Source organism: Oculina patagonica, chromosome 7 (genome assembly GCF_052425735.1).
Source record: "Oculina patagonica isolate OP01 chromosome 7, crgOcupat, whole genome shotgun sequence".
In the NCBI taxonomy this organism is placed as follows: Eukaryota; Metazoa; Cnidaria; class Anthozoa; order Scleractinia; family Oculinidae; genus Oculina; species Oculina patagonica.
In genome coordinates this window covers 13,217,315-13,239,932 of record NC_135764.1, presented here as the reverse complement: position 1 = coordinate 13,239,932, position 22,618 = coordinate 13,217,315, and the positions used below count along the sequence as shown (strand labels likewise).

The following is a 22,618-nucleotide window of genomic DNA, read 5'->3' as shown; positions in this document are numbered from 1 at the left end:
AAGTTTGGTGGACAGGTCTCTAAGAAAGGTAATCTGTGCCAATCTAATTCCTGCAGTGGGAGGGGATGACTATTGATTTGTAAAAACAATAGAGTCCTTACTTGTGACTGACTCATCACTTACAGTTTTGTGATGTCACATTGTCATAGCAACAAGTCAAACCAATTAAGGTTTTGCCTTTGATCACACCCTTTATTCATAGCTAATGTGTATTGTAAGGCGCTCAGGAACATGCCTTTTTATCATGATCTGTGGTATAAAGTTAAATGTCTCTGTTTCCCAGCTGTATTCCTCTTCATGGTTACAGTCTATGAGATGTTTACTTTGTATTTGATGATATTTTAGTCTCAGTATATTAAATACATGAAGAAGGCATAGACTATTATTAAAATCCGTGAAGACGTTTGAAGACAAAATAATATTCTCTTTTAAGAAAGGGGAGGTGGGGGGGGGAGGGGGGAGGGGTGGAGGGGGGTCTTCTTATCTACCAATTTGCTGCTGTGGAAGATTTTCAACCATCATAAATTATTTGTAAACCAGACCATACACAGAAAAGCATTTTTCACTAGTACTGTTGCATTCAAGAGTCCTCTAAGACTTTCAAATCGTAGCAATATTTGACAAGTAACTTGACCGGAAAACAAAAAGAAACAAAGCTGTAAAAGTTATGGCATATAGATCTAAAATTAAAATCAGTGAACGTCAGCAGATAAAGAACGTCTGCATGCTTATGTCACACATGGATTTATGAAATTTGCATTGTTATGAACATTATGACATAATAATCATATTTGTGGATTTTCTATGTAGTAGCCTTTCCTTTTTACGCGTAAAAAGTAATAATTTTCCATGCGTTTGATCATAAAGAAGGCTATGTTATCTCTGATTCAAATAAGAAAAATCGGAAGTATTCCTTCTTTCCTACACATTTTTGGATTTTAATCCTAACACACAGTTTGGGACTGGTACTCTTCACATGCACACAATGATAATTTTTACAAGGCCAAGTTCTCCAAATAAAATTCGCTATTTTTTCCTTTCAAAACACGCCAAAATCATGATATATCGCTTGCAACCAAATGCTGTCTTCAGCAATTCCTTAGCAACTGCTCTGTCCAGATCTATAGTTGAGAAGCCCCCCCCCCCCCAAGCAGTGTATCAAAAATGGTGTTTTTAAATAATTTGTTATATTTGTAACATTTAGTTCACTTTTTATGATTCATCATAACTTTTTTAGCTTTTAGCGCTTGATAGTTTTTATATATAATCAATGTTTTAACCTTTTCTTTATGTGCCAATTAGCACTCTAAGGGGTTAAAGGGTTAAAAGCACGACTACTAGCCTCTGAACAGGCTCCCTAGTGGGGTATTGTGCTGAATGATTCAAGTCTATTATTAATGTATAAAAAAATTAAGTCACTTTCTATCAATAATAATTATTTTGAAGGAGAATAAATATATTATACATGTATCAGCAATTTACAGTGTTGTTTGACAGTAAAGCTTTTGAACTTGAGTTAACTATTCATTAAACTCAGTACAGTCTTGTATAAAGAATAACAAAATAGCCAAAAAATAAAAGTAATGAAATGCGTTAGCGGGCGCGGGAATTAATAACAATGTCAGCATAATAATTTCTGCCTAATTGGCAGTTAATAAACCATAATTATTTGCAATATAACCACTTATTTTATTATAATAATTGTAGCCAATTGTAGTTACTGGTACCTCTTATCTGTATGAAGTGTATTGTAATAACTGTTTTTTTATAGAGCAGTTTCCACTTGAGCATTGAAAGTAACTCGCAGTTGTTTAGGTTTTGCATTGCTGCGCCAAGTGACTGGTTTAAAAATCTTGCACCACTTTCTTTACCAACCAGAAGAAAAAACCATAAACCAATCATGACTCTCTCACACAAATTTTCCCGCACTTCATGCTAGCTACATGTTATGCTGTGAGTTTTGATTGACTTACTGGTCAGATGGTCTAAGCCCCAGGGGAGGTACTTTGGCTTGTAAATGACGGGGATGATCAAAGGATTTTTTTTGGGTTTGAAATTTTTGATTCCGGATTTTTTTGGGTTGGAAAATTGGCAAGTATTCTTTTGGGTGACTTGATTTAAATAGGGGATTTCTTTGGGTATAAAAAACGAACTAAAGTTCCTTGGCGTGTCCTTGGTGTATCTATGGTATGATGCATAAACAGACATGAGAGTTCAATTTTTTATGATTCTCTTTGAAATATGTTATTGCCCCTCCTGGCAATTTGGGGACAATTTGACAAGGGATTTTTTGGGGGGTTATTTCTGGTCCAGGGATTTCTTTGGGTAATGTCAGAAGACTTAGGGATTCTTTTGGGTCCTGACTTTTGCCTCCATTCGATCATCCCCGTCATTTACAACAAGCCCCCCCCCCCCCCGGCGTGAGCCCTTTGTGATTGGCCAGAGTGATCACTTTGGTTTTGGTTTTACAATACTCAACTGAAAACTGCTCTAAATAATTTTACTTGTAACTTTCTGTAATAACTGCTTATTTTTGTACTAATAAAGTGCTATAAAAGTAAGTTGCTGCCGATTTTATTTCATGTGTCAGTGGTTTTTTTTTTTTCAAGGGAATGTTAATCTTTGTTGGTATGACGACCTTTGAATTGATCAGGCTTTGGTAAGGGGGGAGGGATGGGGTTGGGGAGCACATTTAACATCATCTAAATACTTTGGAAGAGACGTGTCCCAGCAGAGCATTTCAATCAATGCACAAAAACTTTCCCCTGCCACTTTTGTTTCCTCTTTTCATACTCAAAACCAGTGTGCATGTGAAGTCCAAATAGTTTATTCACAAAGGCGCTGAAATGTAGGAATGAACATTCCAAAACATGTTGAATTGTTCCTCTAGGGTTCACAGGACAGAAAACTGGGCATACATTACAGTGGCTCACATGAACTTGTCCTCTTGATAAGGAGGACAAATCATGTCCACATGATATATACTGTACAGTGAATTGGTGTTTACTTACATGACATGCAATTGTTACATATGACACCAGTCAGCCATTATTATAATCAATGCTTCTCATGGTATGAAGCATACGGTAATTTTACAAGACTGATGACATACCCAGCTGCCGTGACACTCCCTGTACAACTTTAAGCTATTGTTTTCCAGTGAGAAAGTACTTTTTAAGACAAATCGAAGGAAAGAATTCCAAAAGCCAATTTTTATTATGCAATAAAATAACAGCTGGAGTGATCACTGCATAAAAATGTCACGTGTTACTAGGTAACTGTTCCAACACAAACTAATGAAATTTCAATAAATTGTCAAGAACCAAGTAAATCTTGCAAGCCCCAACAAGATGAACTCCACTGTAACAAACAGGCTAATTTGTGGAATCCATGACAAAATAAATTCTTACTTACAGCTAATGAACAGATATGGCTTTGGTTTTATGCTTGCAGACACAACAAAGAATGAAGGAAACACATGTTTCTTATTTTAGTCAACTAACATGGGAGATTCGTTCCCAATCATTTGGTCAATGTACATTGTCAATATTCTGCCTGATTAAGAGAAGACAGCCACTATGTAATATATATATGGGCTTTTAACCATGTCCAGTGTTTTTGGTTGCACTGCAATAACCACGTATAAAATAGTCAGACTGATTTGGATGAAAGATTGCAGTAGCTAGTCTCCTGCAGACATTTTCATCAGCGAGAGCAGTAATACAACAGCACATTGAGAGATATTATGTTGTGAGTTTGCTGTGTTTGTGGTCACGTCAACATCTCACAGGGACATTTCAGTCCACAGAGCCACATTCATCCAGGCCCTCCTCTCCCTCACCCCCACAGGCTTTGATTTGTCTCTTTTAACTGGCCTCTTCCACAGCTGGTTTCAGTGCTCTGATGGTCAGATCATAAACCACTTCTTCAATTTTCTTGAGGTCATATTTGAGGCCATCAAACTTCTTTCTGAGAGAGTCATTTTTAAGATTTAACAGTCTGAAGCCAGCATCTAGCTCAGCCACAAATACAGCTATTTTGTGAGGTCGGCCGTAATCTGCTGAGGTTACACTGTTCACTGCAAACCTTGACTGATAAAAAAATAGTCAAACATTAAACCATAAGATTTGGTTGGAAAATCAATTAAATGAGGATTGTAGATATTAAATACTATGCCCTCAATCTCTCTGAGAATAATAATCATTACTTTGTCTAATATCTCCCAGCATTTCACAGTAAACAACACAGTGGGCAATTCAAGACCATACCACAACACTGTGAACTCCATGCTCTGCTTTTAAAGATAAGTGTGTGGGTTCTTTTACATCCCACGTCGACTGCAACACTAAAGATGCAGGAGTCGGGGCTTACGGTTTCTCATCCTTATCCAAGAAGTCTAGAATACCTAACCATTTGCAGATGTAATTGCAAAGGCAGCATATTTTCCTCAGTTATTTTAAGACCCTGAGTGTTGGTCTGGTCTGGGACTCGAACCCAAACCCTCCCGCACGGTAGTCCGGTGCTCTACCAACCGTGAGCTAACTGGTCGGCAGTAAATCAGCATTGTAATATTATTGTAATTTTATAGCATTGTACATGTAGTAACAAAGTGTCAGGTATTTGTAAATTAAGTATTCATTCATTTATTCATTCATTTCTCCATCCATTCATTCATTCGCTCATTCAATGATTCCTTCCTTCATTCCTTCATTCATTCATTCATTCATTCATTCATTCATTCATTCATTCATTCATTCATTCATTCATTCATTCATTCATTCATTCATCCGTTCTTTCGTTTGTTCGATAGCTTGTTTGTAAGCTTATTTTTTTTTATTGTATTTATTTTTTTGCGTTTTTTTAATATACGCGACGTGGAATCCCATTAATGTAATAATACTCGGTTTACAGTAACATTAATGGGATTCCACGTCGCGTATATTAAAAAAATCGATAAATGTGGTTTAATAAATGCTACAGTTAATTATTAAAGTCAAGAGACATAATGCAGGCAACATAATGTGAAATGCGAACACCTATCAATAAAGATTCATATAAATCCTCGTCGGCTGCTGCCATTTCGACCGAGTGGTCATAATTAGCGTGAGCCTGGGCGCCTGTGCTTGAACTTAGCGCAAACTTATCCCAGCAGTTGGTTGATTTCATGGTTCTTAGAACTGTTTCTGGGTAAAGAAGCCACGCACTTTTAGTGCGACTAGGACTAGGCAGTAGATAATTCCGTGTGAAATTAAAAAAGAAAAGGAAAGATCACTGTCTTTTAGGAGAATTCTACTACGAAAAATAAAAACAGTCCATTAAAATCTGTTGGGTTAAGAGCCATTCCTGTTTGAAAACAAACTTAAAAACCTTAAAGGACAATTGACGCAATATCCTGCTATGGTTCGACAGTTTCTTCAAGGTCACTAATGGATTTGTTAATGAGTCGCAATGCCGCTCTCAGGAGCTTATTTGTTCGAAAATTATGCCCGTTCAATTCAGCTCTACGAAAAGCCATGCAATAAATACAACTGCACAAACATATTCGCTCCACAGAAACCTTTCTATAGCTCTCAATGATCGTTTGTTTGTGCTGGTAACTGTTTCATCGCCTGCGGCAAACGAGTGGTAAAATGTGATTATTGAATGCTCTAATGATCTGATCAAAGACACATCTGACTATGAGATTAGTTCCAATGAGTTGTTAAATCAGAAACAAATTAAATGTGTGCTGGGGGAGGGGAAGGTAATAAACTGCAGTACTGTGATTTTGAAGACATGAAATTCCTGTAATAGATACCAAGTCGCTTAAAATAACACCTGAGATGCTGCTATGCAGAATAAGTTTTTTACTTTTCATATCTGGTCGACAATATATTTTTTTCATACCAGGCCAATATGATGGCGTCTTTTGGTCTGAGTGGTTTCGAGTGTTTTTCATATTATAACTTCCTTAGTTGTAAATTGTAAATTATTAACACTGTATGTTCTGGCCGGTATAAACAAAATCATTGTTTTTCTTTCTTCTCGGTTAGTTTGTCCACACAGGAGGCCCTGCCAGGGGGGGTTCCCGTGTCGCTTGTCTAAATTTAAAAATGTGCCGTGTCGCTGTTTTATCGCTCTTTATGTCGCTGTCGGTAATTAAATTGAAGGAACATTGCTTGTCCTTGTCGGAATTTAAGTTTTCCCAAAAGGGTTGTCGTTTGTCGCGATTTTATTAGTATGCTGTCGCTACTTATTGGGCCATGTCGCTTGTCGGAATTTACCCTGGCAGGGCCTCACACAGTGGATTAATATTTCTTTTACAGATTCTATAATTTTCACTCAAGCCGGAGAACCTGCTGTTATAATGACGTCTCGCACTTCAACATTTCATGCAAATTATGAATAACGATGAACTCTATCTATACATGTATTCATTCCGCTATATTCTCATGAAAAAACTTTATTTTAAACAAAATAAAACTTAAAATACAATACAATACAACAACTTTATTTAAACACGGTAAAAAAAGTTTAAAGCTAAAAGCTTGTGGGGCCGTGTACAAATTAAAAATTTAAAAAGACATATAAAAAGACATCCTAATATTGAGAAGATAGAAAAAATTCACTATTATAATAACAATTTAAAAATTCAATAAAATTTAAAAACATCATCGTTCAGTCTGACAGTCTGCGTGGATAACGCCTCGAAGCTAATATTTTTAAGAATGTTCTTGCCTTTTACTATGTTAAAAAACGACTTAAAATTACTAGTTTTACCGTGTAGTCGTTGTGACAGGGCGTTCCAAATAACGGATCCCCTGTAAGCGATTGAGTTTTTCATAAAGTTGGTGAAAAAGCGCGGTACCACTACCTTGTAACCGTTCCTTAGTCCATGCTTGTATTCCGTTTTTACAATGATATGGCGCATATCTGGTGGTGTTAAATCGTTGTAGACCTTGTATACTAATTTCGCTAAACCGAGCTTGTACTTATAAAAGATAGAGTCCCATTTCGCCTTTTCTAAAACTTCCTCAGAGGGCATATCACGCGGGAAATTAAAAATAATACGTGCGGCTCTACAATGTAAAATAGTGCAAAATGCAAAATATCACGGAGTAACTTGATCTCTTGATTTCCCGAAACTTTCCCGCGCATTTTGCGCCACTGCTTGTCACGTGTGGTCTGATACTGTTTCATATTTACTGTGGCTTTGACATATAAGTATTTAAATAATACTAAAAATGAAGCTCTTATCGAACATAAACGATTTGATTCCTTTGTTGTCAGCGGGATTTCGGTTCAAAACAGATGGAGGGAAGTGCTAAGTTACAAATAATTATACCGTGGAAACAAAGTACAGCTAAAACTCGCATCACACCCTTTCATGGAATTCAACGATTTGTTCGTATTGGAAACTGTTTAAAAAAAAAAACAAAATTAAAAAATTAATTTATTGACAAGAGACTGGTTTTAATTCAGTATTTTATAGAATTTAAACAAAAAGTATTTTTCCACTTTTTTTTCCGGACTCAGTGAAAGGATCAAGCTAAAACGTGATTAACATCACATACAAATTTACTTTTTGTATGACAGGCATTCTTTCACTACTTGAGACAAAGTTTCCGCTCTCATTGTTTCCATAGCTGTTAAGAGACTGAAAAACATTGCGTCAGCAAAAGTTATTATTCACTCTTGTAAGGCACTGGACTAGAACTTAGTTCTTTGTTTCGAAATCTAATTTGAAGGCAAAAATTTGTGGAATTTGTTCATTTCGTGTACAACGCCGCTGCAATCAATAGCATTGTCAATTAGCAGAAAACAGTTTCACAGTTCTTTAACGTGACGATTATGTCTTCGATTGTAACAGCAGTGTTCAAAGCTACCATTGGCTTGCTTGTGAATAAAGGCAGAGACAAGGCGGCGGAGAAGCTGAAAGATGGCGATGTAACAGATCAAAAATTTCGTGGATTGATCGTGCGTGAAATCGATGATATCAAGTCCAAGCTGGATGGATTATCAAGGAAAGATTTGCTAGCAAGTATCAGCTTCTTTGAGGAGGGAATAGAGTTGCTTTATAAAGTATTTAATAAGGCAAGGTCCAGAAGCGAGAACGGCGCGGTAACGACAACACAAGCAGCTTGTGCCGAGGCAATTTCTCTCGCCGAAGGAATGAGAACCTTGGAGCTTACAGACCTGGACGAATCAGCTACCAGGGCGCTTTCCAACGCAAAGAGACAGATTTAGAGATGCTCGTAGAAAAGCGACAGAGGCCTTTAATAATGAAGCTCTAGAAACATCGGACCGCATTCTCGCAATGCAATATCGAGTTATGGCGACAATACTAGAGACAGTAGACAATCCCGTTGACGCAGTCGAACCGTGTAGAGTGTGCATTAAACAACTAAACTCTTTGTCAGCAGTTCAGAATAGTTTTGATGTTCAGCTCAAGAAAGGCATTCATGCAGTAATGGGCTTGCAGTTCATAGGTAAAGACGAACGCAGGAAAATTATTTCCAGTGTCTGTCACGTGAATCGTGCCATCTACGATGTCACGCTAACAGTCGGTCAATCTCCATATCTCTGGATGCTGCCTACTGTAGATACCGGAGAAGGCACAGTTGATCCATTGCGTGACGAAAGAGTAACTAAAGTTCTGCGCACACAGGGTATGGAGCGCTGTTGTGTAACATGTGAAACACCATTGTCATTTGGTCAGGAGGGTGAAGAGGAGCACAAGCTGAAGATGCCGTAGGGTATCGCTACAAACTTTAGAGGACAATTCATTGTAGGAGACCTTGAGGATGGTAACGTAAAGGTGTTTGACAGTACAGGAACATTTATGAGTCTTTTCAGTCTCCCTAAAGATGACGTACATACAAAGTTACATGTTCTTGATGTAGCCACAGACATGAATGACAGTATCTATGTTTTGGTCGGATTGGAAAAGCCTGGAGCTGAGAGAGATGAGTACGTTGTTTACGAATTTAACAACACCGCTGACCTGCATCACAAGTTTCCTGTGAGGGGAGAGAGGGGGAACTGGGGCAGACTGACAGTCACCGACAGTGGCAAAGTACTGGTACTGTGGTCAGATAATGTGGTTGATGTGCATGAGACTGCTGGTCAGTTTGTTCGCTCGATTGGTGAAGGCATATTGGAGTATGCGTGTGATATCACTGCTGCTAATGATGGCCGTGTTATGGTAGTGGACACCAATGATTCCTGTGTTCACATATTCAGTGAACATGGCGACCATCTTAACAAGTTTAAACTCCAAGGAAGTGATTTGTATCTTACAATTGCATTTCACCGGGCAAGTGAACATGTTGTCCTCGCTGGTAAACGACGAGGGGGGAAAGATCTCCTGCTGGTGGAAGTTTACACCAAAGATGGCGAGTTTGTGCGCAGCACTCAAATCCATGATGAACGGATTGGTGACTTTATACGAGGGATAACAGTGACTACTGAGGGATGCATTGCTGTAGCTTGTCAAACAAAAAAGGTAGTCGTTATTTAAAAAATATGATGCCGGGGTGCAAAACTGATATTTTAAAATAATGTAAAATGTGTACGTTATGAAACAAGAAGCATAAAACTGTTTCAGTGTGGAAACTTGTTTACATAAAAAGTTTAAAACAAATAACAATAGCAATGTGAACATGGCATGGATGTTGTGTATACATAAATCCTAAAATACTAAGCTAAAATGAGTTTCTCCTCATAATGCAAAATCATTTAAGCTATAACATTTGCTGTTTTGAAAATTTTTGAGAACTTTCATATTTTTGTGCCTTCCGGTAGCATGTTTTACTTAATTACTTCACAATAGCAGTAGCATTTTGTATAAAGACGTGTTATTTACAGAATGTGGAAAGGAAAGTTTTGAGGACAAGTCTCAAAGAATTTAAGGTAAACCGTGTCAAATTTAAATTCCTGCAGTGGGAGGGGTGACTATTGATTTTTAAAAACAATAGAGTCCTCCCTTGTAATTGACTCATCACTTACAGTTTTGTGATGTCACATTGTCATAGCAACAAGTCAAACCAAGGTTTTGCCTTCAGTCACCCTCTTTATTCATAGCTAAAGTGTATTGTAAGACGCTCAGGAACATGCCTTTTTATCATGATCTAATGATATAAAGTTAGATGTCTCTGTTTCCCAGCTGTATTCCTCTTCATGGTTACAGTCTGTGAGATGTTTACTTTGTATTTGATGATATTTTAGTCTCAGTAAATACATGTAGAAGGCATAGACTATTATAGAAATCCGTCAAGACGTTTGAAGACAAAATAATTTTCTCTTTTAAGAAAGGGGAGAGTATTTTTCACTAGTACTGTTGCATCCAAGAGTCCTCCAAGGCTTTCAAATCGTGGCAATATTTGCCAAGTCACTTGACCGGAAAACAAAAAAAAAAGCTGTAAAAATTATGGCATACAGATCTAAAGTTAAAATCAGTGCACACCAGCAGATAAAGAATGTCTGCATGCTTATGTCACAGATGGATTTATGAAATTTGCATTGTTATAAACATCATGACATAATTAATTATCATATTTGTGGATTTTCTATGAAGTAGCCTTTCCATTTTACGCGTAAAAGGTAATTCCATGCATTTGATCAAAAAGAAGGCTATGTTATCTCTGATTCAAATAAGAAAAATCGGAAGTATTCCTTCTTTCCTACAAGAGGTTTTTAGGGATTTTAATCCTAACACGCAGTTTGGGACTGGCAATGATAATTTTTACAAAGCCAAGTTCCCCAAATAACATTCGAATGCTGTCTTCAGCAATTCCTTAGCAACTGCTCTATCTAATTCAGAGCCATAGTTAAGAAGCCCCCCCCCCCAAGCAGTGTATCAAAAATCATGTTTTTAATTAATTCTTTATTGTAACATTTAGTTAACTATTTATGATTTATCATAACTTTTTTAGCTTTTAGTGCTTGATAGTTTTTATACATGATCAATGTTTAATTTTTAACCTTTTATTATTGCCATTTTTATCAATTAATATTTTTGTGTTTTCTCAAAGGGCCTCACGAAATTTCACTTTTGTGATGTGAGCCCCCTGTTATTTGTAAATTACATTTATTAAACTTGCTAGCAGTTAGTGTCAACAGATTAGCTCAATGGGTAGACTCTCTGAATGAATGACTAAAAGAAATGGTCAGTCATGGTAAAATGACATTTCATGTATTAATTTGAAAACGTTTTGCAAATAATTTTTCAATTTGATGGTGTCCTAAAGGCACAATTGCTAGTCTGTGAACAGGCTCCACAGTGGGATATAGTGCTCAATGATACCAGTCTATTATAAATTTATAAAACTAGCAGTAACCCTCAGCAGATTAGATAAGTGCATTCAACTCTGTGAGTGGCTGGTAGAAAGTGGTAAACACCCTAACTTGACATTTCTATTGCATTATAATTATTTTCAAAAGAGTTTCAGTAATATTTACAATTTTATGCTTTCAACATGCAGATCTTTGGAAGATAAGTGTAGGGTCAACAATTCAATTTAATTGGACAAATATTGACCAAGTTATAGCACTATGTGCCAGTTGGCACTCTTAAGGTGGATTTCCACTGTCGCGTTTTTGTTTACGCACGTTAACGCGCGTAAAAATTATAAACGTACGTAAAATGAAATTTTACGCGCGCGATTACGTGCGTCGAATTTACGTTGTCCAATTTCCAATGCCACGTTTTTTTCCAGGTATTTACGCACGTGACGCGCACGTTTACGCGCGTAGCGATTTTGGGGGTTTTGAAAAAAGTTGAACCGAGTTCAACTTTTTTCGCGGCTGTCTGCGGTTACGCAACGATTTACCCAATCATACTTTTGGATTTCGTCACATGACACCACTTACCATGTGGAAAACAATTTTGTTTTAAATCGCCCATCGATTTACTTGGGAAAACATTCAGATGTAGAAATACTTCTCATCGAGAAAGTCTTAACATTTCAAGAAATAATCTATAGAACTGGCTACATAACCAAATTACACGAACGCAGTAGTGAAAGAAAACGCCTGGCGTCAGGTCACGTAGGCTTCGAACCGGGAATCCGGGAAGGTCGCCTCAAATCTTCTTTTACTTGATGGTGTCTTTCGGAAGTATTTATAAAATGCCTCTTGGTCATATTCACGCATTTCTTTTTCTAGCGTGTGGTACAAAATGTTTTCATGGCAGCCATGTTGGAAGAGTCAAACAACAAGATATTTGCATAAAAATGTTAATGATTATTTCCCAAAGGAAAAACAATTTATTGTTTCACTCCTCCAATATGGCCGACAATTACGCACTCTATTCACCAACTTGATAATTCAGTATGGCGGGCATTTACGCACGTTCAACGCGCGTAAAAAGAAAACGCTTTTTATTACTTTTTACGCGACAGTGGAAATTTGCCTACGTATCTTTTTTTACGCACGTTTTACGTACGTAAATATTTACGCGTCAGTGGAAATCCACCTTTAAATTAGGGGTTAAAGGGTTAAAAGCACAACTACTAGCCTCTGAACAGGCTCCCTAGTGGGGTATAGTGCTCAATGATTCCAGTCTATTATAAATGTATAAAAAAATTAAGTCACTTGAGAATACATATATTATACATGTATCAGCAATTTACAGTGTTGTTTGACAGTATAGCTTTTGAACTTGAGTTAACTATTCTTTAAACTCAGTACATTCTTGTATAAAGAATAACAAAAATTAATAGCCAAAAAAAATAAAAGAAAGGAAATGTGTTAGCCGGGAATTAATAATAATGTCAGCATAATAATTTCTTACTTTTACCGTAATTGAAAGTGATGAATGATCATCGCAGTGAATTTCCAATTTTAGCAATTGGAATAAAGAAGCCTGAAAAAAATTCAGGGCTTCAACGGGCCCTGAATTTTTTTCAGGCTTCTTTATTCCAATTGCTAAAATTGGAAATTCACTGTGATGATCATTCATCACTTTCATATACATCCGCAGTTCATATATGAATCATTTCATATACATTACATCATTTTACCGTAATTGTTTGCAATATAACCACTTATTTTATTATAATAATTGTAGCCAATTGTAGTTACCGGTACCTCTTATCTGTATGAAGTGTATTGTAATAACTGTTTTTTTATAGAGCGGTTTCCACTTGAGCATTGAAAGTAACTCGCAGTTGTTTAGGTTTTGCATTTGCTGTGCCAAGTGACTGGTTTAAAAATCTTGCACTACTTTCTTTACCAATCAGAAGAAAAAACCATAAACCAATCACGACTTGCTCACACACGTTTTCCCGCACTTCATGCTAGCTACATGTTATGCTGTGAGTTTTGATTGACTTACTGGTCAGATGGTCTGAGCCCCAGGGGAGGTACTTTGGCTTGTAAATGACGGGGATGATCGAAGGATTTTTTTGGGTTTGAAATTTTTGATTCCTGATTTTTTTGGGTTGGAAAATTTGGCAAGTATTTTTTGGGTGACTTGATTTAAATAGGGGATTTCTTTGGGTATTAAAAACGAAGTTGAACTAAAGTTCCTTGGCGCGTCCTTGGTGTATCTATGGTATGATGCATAAACAAACACGAGGGTTCAATTTTTTATGATTATCTTTGAAATATGTCATCAATTGCCCCTCCTGGCAATTTGACAAGGGATTTTTGGGGGGGTTATTTCTGGTCCAGGTATTTTTTTGGGTAATGTCAGAAGACTTAGGGATTCTTTTGGGTCCTGACTTTTGCCTCCATTCGATCATCCCCGCCATTTGCAACAAGCCAGAGTACCCCCCCCCCCCCCCCCCCCGGTGGTCTGAGCCCTTTGTGATTGGCCAGAGTGAATACTTTGGTTTTGGTTTTACAATACTCAACTGAAAACTGCTCTAAATAATTTTACTTGTAGCTTTCTGTAATTACTGCTTATTTTTGTACTACCGGTAATAAAGTGCTATAAAAGTAAGTTGCTGCCGATTTTATTGCATGTTTCAGTGGTTTTTTTTTTCACTTGGGAATGTTTATCTTTGTTGGTATGACGACCTTTGAATTGATCAGGCTTTGGTAAGGGGGGAGGGGGTGGGGTTGGGGAGCACATTTAACGTCATCTAAATACTTTGCAAGAGACATGTCCCAGCAGAGCATTTCAATCATAATGCACAAAAACTTTCCCCTGCCACTTTGTGGCAAATAAATGATTATGATGATGAATTGTTTCCTCTTTTCATACTCAAAACCAGTGTGCATGTGAAGTCCAAATAGTTTATTCACAAAGGCGCTAAAATGTAAGAACGAACATTCCAAAACATGTTGAATTGTTCCTCTAGGGTTCACAGGACAGAAAACTGGGCATACATTACAGTGGCTCACCTGAACTTGTCCTCTTGATAACGAGGACAAATCATGTCCACATGATACTGTACAGTGAATATTGGTGTTTACTTACATGACATTCAATTGTTACATATGACACCAGTCAGCCATTATTATAATCAATGCTTCTCATGGTATGAAGCATACGGTAATTTTCCAAGACTGATGACATACCCAGCTGCCGTGACACTCCCTGTGCAACTTTAAGCTATTGCTTTCCAGTGAGAAAGTACTTTTAAAGACAAATCGAAGGAAAGAAATCAAAAAGTCAATTTTTATTATCCAATAAAATAACAGCTGGAGTGATCACTGCATAATTCTACTAGGCAACCGTTCCAACACAAACTAATAAAATTTCAGTCAATTGTCAAGAACCAAGTAAGCCTTGCAAGCCCCAACAAGATGTCGAACTCCACTGTAACAAACTGGTTAATTTGTGGAATCTGCAACAAAATAAATTTTTACTTACAGCTAATGAACAGATATGGCTTTGGTTTTATGCTTGCAGACACAAAGAAGAATGAAGGAAACACACGTTTCTTATTTCAGTCCACTAACATGGGAAATTTGTTCCCGTCCATTTGGTCAATGTACGTTGTCAATATTCTGCCTGATTAAGAGAAGATAGCCACTATGTAAAGATATAAAATTATGGGCTATTAACCATGCCCAGTGTTTTTGGTTGCACTGCAATAACAACGTATAAGGGAAATGGTCAAAACTATTGTACTCAGATAGGACCCACAATTCCGCAAACAGACAGGTATACCCCCCTCCTCACCTTAAAAGATGGTGTCTTGTTTGTTTAGCCCCCACTCTATCAGGAGTAGAAACAGATTCAAACCTGCTTGTGCCATTTCTCCAGCAATGCAACCTTCATGCACACCTAATATGAAAGTCTCAACTCAAATTTTAAGGCCAATAAATTTTGTCCATTTGGTTAATCAGACAGGTGGTATCTTGCATAACCCCCTACCCCTACACAAGGTGGGTCCTCGTCGAATACGCTTGTTGTGACCACTTCCCTAAGCTAGTCAGATTGATTTGGATGAAAGATTGCAGTAGCTAGTCTCTTGCAGACATTTCAGCGAGAGCAGTAACACAACAGCACATTGAGAGATATTATGTGGTAAGTTTGCTGTGTTTGTGGTCACATCAACATCTCGCAGGGACATTTCAGTCCACAGAGCCACATTCATCCAGGCCCTCCTCTCCCTCACCCCCACAGGCTTTGATTTGTCTCTTTTAACTGGCCTCTTCCACAGCTGGTTTCAGTCCTCTGATGGTCAGATCGTAAACCACTTCTTCAATTTTCTTGAGGTCATATTTGAGGCCATCAAACTTCTTTCTGAGAGAGTCATTTTTAAGATTTAACAGTCTGAAGCCAGCGTCTAGCTCAGCTACAAATGCAGCTATTTTGTAAGGTCGGCCGTAATCTGCTGAGGTTACACTGTTCACTGCAAACCGTGACTGAAAAAAAAAAAAACCAGTCAAACATATACTGTAAGATTTGGTTGGAAATTCAATAAATGTGGATTGTAGTAGTTTTACTATGCTCTCAATATCTTTGAGAATACTAAATCAGCATTAAGTAATATTGTAATTTTAATGTATTGTAGTAGCAAAGTGTCAGATTTTTAATATTTATAAGTAAAGGTCTTTGTCCATTTGTCCGCCCATCAGTCTGTCCCTCCTTTGTCCGTTTGTCAGTCCATCCGTCCATCCATCCACCCAAAATATATATAAAAAATACGATAGAAGATATCATAATGCACGTCCAAGCCGGAAAAATAGCTGTCATGTTTCTTGGCCAATGGGGTTCTCCAAGCTAATCAGAACTGGTAGAGCAGTTGTTCAGTTCATTAATTTAGTAATTAATTTTGTTTGATGACCTTTTCTTTGTTATTTCCATTGTGGTTTGCTTATTAAAAGCTCCTAGTTGCAGCATCAGGTATCATGATTCAAGCAACTTACCAGTTCATTTGCAAGAAGAAGAAGTCCAGTTAAAAAATCATCCAAGTCAATATGGAAACCATCAGATGACCGCTCTACTTGGACTGCAAAAGAGAAATGTAGCTAAAACATCAAGAGTCAGCTTACTGTAGCTTGTTCTGTAGGTTCTTTGTTTGTGGAGAAATGTGAACAAGTGGGTGAACAAAGGGAAGAAAAGCAAACTGGTCAGCCTTCATTTCCTTCCCTTTGTTTACCTACATGCACTTCCTTGAACATGCAATGACTTGCTCTTTTACTTATTATTTTCTATTACTGTTTTTCACAACAATATAAATTGATGTAAATATGCAATTTTTCTGGCATTCTAGTTCAATAATTATTTGCAATGCTACATTATTTTTCTTCTATTAAATGCTCAGTTTGCTATTTCCTAAGGTTGAGTGCTTAATAGAAGTTTGAATGTACCATATTTTCTCGATTTAACCCCCCGGTGTTTATTTCAAACTTGTCCCTATAGGGCCGGCGTTTATTTGAATTCAAGATTTTTTTCAAGCCCTATGTTTCTAAGAAATGATTTTTATTCATTATTTTTGACAGCTATATAATTAGACATTATTTTTAAAACATACATTTTTACTCAACCTTTAATAATTGTCTAAGGGGTTGATTTTCGGCGTTTAATCGAGAAAATACGGTACTCTGGATGGACTGCCTCCCCCTCACTATGAATCTGAGTACCCCACCAAGGGTAAAATTTGTAAGATTTTCATGTTCGCAAAGGAAATGCTATTCAATTGCATCTGACAATTAATATGCACATGTTACTGTTAGCTTTTGGCCAATTTACCTCCAAGCATTTCTGCCAGCTCTGGTCTAGTAATGAGTCGATCACTTTCCAGGTACACAATAAATGCTCCAAGAAAGGCAAACCGTTGACTCACAAAGCGCCAGTGGTCACAAAATCTACAATAAAAAAAACATAAGAATTTAAAACACACAGCTGCCTTATCAGTGTCAGAGGACTTCAGAGTTCTACATGTAAGCAGTAACTAAAAGGATCTCTACACTTCTTGTTGAGATGTTAGTCCATTGGAGTCCCCTTCCCCCCCCCCCCCCCATCCCAGTATTTTGACAGGTTGTCCAAACACCACCTTGGATTCAAGATCAAGTCCAAACCCTGGCTGGTGTTGTTCTGTTGTGTTCTTGGGTAAGATACTTTTACTCTCAGAGTACCTTTCTCCACCAAATTATTTGTACATTGGCACTGGTGATTTGTTAAAATTAACACATTAGATATTCTGGAGCCCTGTAATGCTCAAGGAAAAAATTTAAATTACTTAATGACGACTGACCTGTAATACTGACCAGCTGGTATTTTCTCCACAAGATTTGCATACTGTGACTTGATAACAGTGAGCATTTGTCTGCTTTTAGCACAAATCTTCTTCACAGCTGAAAGCCAGAGTGATCATGATCAAAAACTTCTTTCTCCCTTACATACAAAATACATAGTCAAACATCAGTGCTGAAGAGATTGTCTGTCAAGTTCTCATAAATACATATTTCTAGCTTTGAAGTTAACTTTTGGTGACATCATAATCCATATATGTATGAACGGGGCAAGGTACCACCGATTGTGCTATTTAAGGCGCAAGTGTTAACATGCAGTGTCGAACAAGCGAACAATGTTTCTGACTTCATATTGACCAGCTGGTATTTTCTCCACAAGATTTGCATACTGTGACTTGACAACAGTGAGCATTTGTCTGCTTTTAGCACAAATCTTCTTCACAGCTGAAAGCCAGAGTGATCATGATAAAAAACTTCTTTCTCCTTACATACAAAATACATAGTCAAACATCAGTGCTGAAGAGATTGTCTTGTCGTCAAGTTCTCATAAATGACATTGTACTAAGAACTTTTGATGACATCATAATCCACATACCAGCAGGTATGAACGGGGCAAAATATCACCGATTGTGTTATTATTTTAAGGCGCAATTGTTAACATGCAGCGTCGAACAAGCGAACACTCAGTCTTCAATGTTTTTGACTTCATAGAAGGATTTTTAAAAACATTCTGAATTCAGCCTTGTAAATGTCACTACAAAACAAGAAAACAAAGACAGAAAGCAAATTTATTTGTGTGAATGTTTTTATGGCTTAGTGTAAACTGAAAAAAGAAGACGCCTGCTCAAAGTACTGGGTAGTGTTGTTTGATTGGAAACTACATGTGCATATTAGAGGTTTTCCAAGGTTTTTGACGGGAAAAGCACCTTCAAAACAATGTTTAAATTGTTTTAAAACTTATTTAAAGCGTGTCTTTCTTTTTTCTTTTCTCTAACCGAGCGAATTTGTACAAATTTAATTGTTGCGATTTTTGATGAACTATGCGAAAAGATGCGAGTTGAGGTCAGTTATTGGTAATCACAACATTGCGTATTATTAATAACATTTTTAATGAATTTATAATAATTTTCGCATAATCCAGGATTTTCTCTGCATAATCTTCCAGAAAATTTCCATCTTATTATTAATTTTTTCCACACCCTATTAGATGCCCTGACTCGGAGATCGTCTTCAGTTGATGTACTGTTAAGTTCTCACAAATATTTAACATTCCAAGGAATTATGTTTGGTTATCAGGAAGGAGAATTTAATGTAATGCATCAAACACAAACGACAGTGTTTAATCGGGATATCCAAACACTGAGAAGAGACTTTCGTGTACCTTCAGGACTTGAAGATTGATGTACTGCTTGTAAAACAGCCAGGACTTCTCTTGCAGATTGTTCCAAGTCACGAATGACTGTCTTGATTCCCTGAAAAATTTACCACACATGCATCAGTATTTACATGTAAAGCCCTGTTAGTCTCTACAAAATTCTCTTTACCTTATTGCACACATTTTCTTCAAATTATTTTTCATGTTTGATCTTTTTCTTTCATTTGTATCAAATCTAACTTCCTTTTCCAGGGATGTAGGTAAGATTTTCAACAGGGCAAAATTTACCTGATCACAGGTGGAAAAAAAAGGCGCATTAAAAAAATTGAAAGCTCTTCAAGCAACTTCATGGTAATTCCATGAAGTGCCAACCTTCGCATTTTTCAAAATATTAAGTGTCTAAGTAGTGATTGTTTCGTTGGAAACGAAATGTTCATTTGTGACGATTACTTTACAATCACTAATTAATGAGAGAATTACGTTACAATCGATAATCAATTGCAATTAGTGCGAACGGCAATTGAGATCACCTTCGGTTTCCTCCCGAAGATCAAGACCTAAATAAGAGCCATCGGGTATGTACAGTAAATATGTAATCCTTCGACTTTGGCAAATTGTTATATATAATTATCGTTGTAATATTGATTAACAGGTTTCGAAAAACTCACAGCTGTAAACCAGATACAACCCTAAATGAGACAGCAATAAACCAAGAGTCCTTTTGAGACGTTGGTGAACTTATTAACCGCTTCGGTCAAGGAAACAGTGATCTCACTTTATTTGCCTTTGAAAGTAATTATTTTTCCATGGGAGTTGCATCATTTATGGTTGCTGCTCTCGGGCTTCGTAGCGCAAATGCACCCAAGCAATTAGTGTTTCTTCTTGATTCAAAAAGATGAAGAACAGTGTGACATGACTGATACCTCTTTCCCTTGTATTTGCTTCATTCCATCTGCAGTTTTTTACCGATTTGTCACACTCCCAATTTTTCAATTAATTTTCGTTTGTTGATGATCACATGGCTAGCCTTATAGCCTTCAAAATTATTCAACTCTTTTCTACTGCTATCGGATTTTTTTTGGCGGAAATACTTGGTTATAAGCTGAACCCCCAATTTTGTCAAGTTTTGATCAGTTCTCAGTAACATTTGGTAAAAAAATCGCTTGGCTTACAGCCAAATAAATACGGTAAGTCAAGCAGGATTCTTTCTTTTTGAAAGGGATTAATGTGCAATGGATGTAGTACTAAGGGGGATGGGGTAATTGATGATTGATGTTTCATGGAAAATAAAACGGCCCTTTCACAATTCTTGAAAAATAATATTATTGGCAAATCATGCTTCACAAAAAAATAATAATAATTTAGAGAACGTTTTGGAAAATCACGGTTCGTGGTTCACTATGGATATTACAATTCACAAGGTAAAAAATTCGCCCCCTTCCCCAGCCCCCATGTCCAGGGGGGTGGGGGGGGGGGAGAACAAGACCCCAATAAAGGATGCCCACCTCTTACTACAATTTGATACCCCAAAGCGTTGATTTTCTTACTTACCTAGAAGGTCAAGTTTTGGTTAAAAGATTAATATATTTAGCCTGCGCCTGCAGCGGGACAGTCAGAGACCTGCAGCAGCTGCGAGGCGCGTGCAACACAGTCCACGTGGATTTACGAATTTATAATTACAGGAACGAACAAGCGGTGAGAACTCATAAAACGTACCTCTCTTATTTCCTGGTCATTTGATAAATAATCCTGAAAGGAAGCAAACAAAGAGATAAGCGGTTTTTCCTCTGTTTCCGTAACGTCACTGTTATCTTTCACTTCGGCCGCCATGTTGTTGAGTGTACGTATATTGTGCAGCGGTGTGCTACTTAAATGCTGCGCGGTGGTCTGCGCGCATTCTCGTCGCCAGGCTCTTCTTCGGGACGATTTTCAAAGCTTGACAGGGGTCTAGGTTCTTGGGAGGCAGAAAATGGACAGGTCTGATGACAGTTAAATAATAAAAGATGACATAAATATGCAATAACCTCTGTTTTATCTCCCAAACATTTTACACAACAAGAAAAATAAACGTGTGATTTCGTGGAAAATTGCCACCCCCCGTTTTCCATCGAAAATTAAGACGTTGCCCCCCCCCCCCCCCCCCTGTGTATCACTTTACACCCTGCCCCTTCCCGATAATTTACTGCACTGAGTCTTGAGGCCCGTAGGTCTCATTCTGCGCCTACGAACTATACAAAGTTTTTATAGCGTTTCAAGCAATCCAAAAACTCTCTTCATTTGCAAATTTATATTTTACGGTGTTTTGTGAGTTTTTGGGTGATTTTTTTGGAGGAGATAGTTTTTCTCAAAGAATAAGTACAGATTAGAGAAATTAGAAATATTGAAGATTCAATGTGATTTTAGAATTAGAATATGAAGTTTAAAATTGGTAGACGGACACCAAGCAGTCCCCTGACAACCTGGAGTGCTATTGCGTGAGGGTCAACTGACTGGTGGTGTTTGTATTGGTAATCAAATGGTTGTGAAATTATAAAATTGCCATGGAAACGTAGTAAGCGGCAAGATGGCGTCCGTAACAAAAGATGTTTTAAAGCTTAAACTTTGTACATTTTCGCTTGAATTTCATCTTAGCCAGCTAGCCTTGGCCATGTAATAAAACTTTTGATGATATTTTATATTTCAAAACGTCAAAACGACTTCAAGACTTAAGCCAATTACCTAAATGGCATCGAGCGGATTTTTGAGCGTTTCGTCTTGAATGAACTGAAAACGGCGCCCGTGTAAAACGAGTAATTTGTCACCTATGATATTACAAAAACAATTTTCTTTCTCCTCTCCCTTCTTTAAACCTCCTAAAACTTCACTCAAATTCACATTTACCCACGCGTTAAGGCTGTCCGTTTACCAAATTTTAGCCAAGAAAATTTTATTTTAAAAACACAATAAATCTCCAATATTTCTAATTTCTCTAAATTTTAGTAATTCTTTGCAAAAAAACTATCTTCTCTCATTATATCCCCAAAAATTTACAGAATACCGTTAAACATAGATTATATGTGAGATAATGAGAGCGTTTTTAGATTTCTTGAAACGCGAACGAGATATTTAATTTCCGTTAAACCCGTGTGAAAACGATCTTCGGGTACACAAAAGGTCGATGTGTTTTGACGCATATAGTTAATCTCGGCTTTGGCTATTGAGTTCCTCTACTGAGTTCCCTGCTGAGTTTTCTAGTGAGTGCCCTTGTAAGTTTCGTAGTAAGTTCCCTTTTCAGTTCCCTATTGAGTTCCCTTTTGACTTTCATTAAGAGTTCCGTAGTACAGAGTTCCCTAGTTGTGAGTTCCCTTTTGAGTTCCCGAGTTCCATATTGAATTCCCTAGTGGTGGAGATTTGTTAAGTGTTCATAGTTCCTTTGAACAAGGTAAAAAAACTTAATAGGAAAAACGCTACCATATAAGTTGCCCCAGGGTCGTCTACCCCAGTAAGGGCTTCTCATCTCCCATCTCATAGGAAAGCCGATAGAGATATAAGCTAGAGGTAGGTTTAGTCACTATGGTGACATAATGTATAATAAAGATGGGTAGAGAATGTCACATACTTTACATACAT

At 37.3% G+C, this 22,618-nt stretch overlaps 3 protein-coding genes and 1 pseudogene across 5 annotated transcripts in view; 3 read left to right on the top strand and 1 right to left on the bottom strand.

Annotated features, from left to right (window-relative positions):
- The window catches only part of LOC144661251 (uncharacterized), a 107,779-nt gene that overhangs the window by 3,531 nt on the left and 81,630 nt on the right, over nucleotides 1–22,618 (top strand). The window contains exon 2 of one of the 2 annotated variants that reach the window (XM_078521948.1): nucleotides 8,775–14,002. The exons of the other annotated variant lie outside the window; for it this stretch is intronic. Coding sequence (XP_078378074.1) covers nucleotides 8,775–9,499 — 725 coding nt within the window. The 3' untranslated portion in view covers nucleotides 9,500–14,002. Of the gene's footprint in view, nucleotides 1–8,774; nucleotides 14,003–22,618 lie in introns of those variants that run through there. 2 annotated transcript variants of the gene reach the window in all.
- LOC144661263 (uncharacterized) overlaps nucleotides 1–22,618 on the top strand; it is a 174,214-nt gene that overhangs the window by 122,644 nt on the left and 28,952 nt on the right. The gene's annotated exons all lie outside the window — the stretch shown is intronic.
- Nucleotides 7,767–22,618, top strand: part of LOC144661270 (uncharacterized) — a 58,626-nt pseudogene continuing 43,774 nt past the window's right edge. The window contains exon 1 of the transcript XR_013572244.1: nucleotides 7,767–8,791. The product of XR_013572244.1 is annotated as an uncharacterized LOC144661270 (transcript). The remainder of the gene's footprint in view (nucleotides 8,792–22,618) is intronic.
- On the bottom strand, nucleotides 14,207–20,954 carry LOC144661282 (translin-like). Its single transcript, XM_078521988.1, has 6 exons — nucleotides 20,726–20,954; nucleotides 19,016–19,106; nucleotides 17,637–17,736; nucleotides 17,132–17,247; nucleotides 16,306–16,388; nucleotides 14,207–15,801 (listed from the first exon to the last, which is right to left on the bottom strand). Exons 1-6 carry the CDS (start codon nucleotides 20,837–20,839, stop codon nucleotides 15,577–15,579), a joined length of 729 nt encoding a protein of 242 aa, XP_078378114.1. The 5' UTR covers nucleotides 20,840–20,954; the 3' UTR covers nucleotides 14,207–15,576.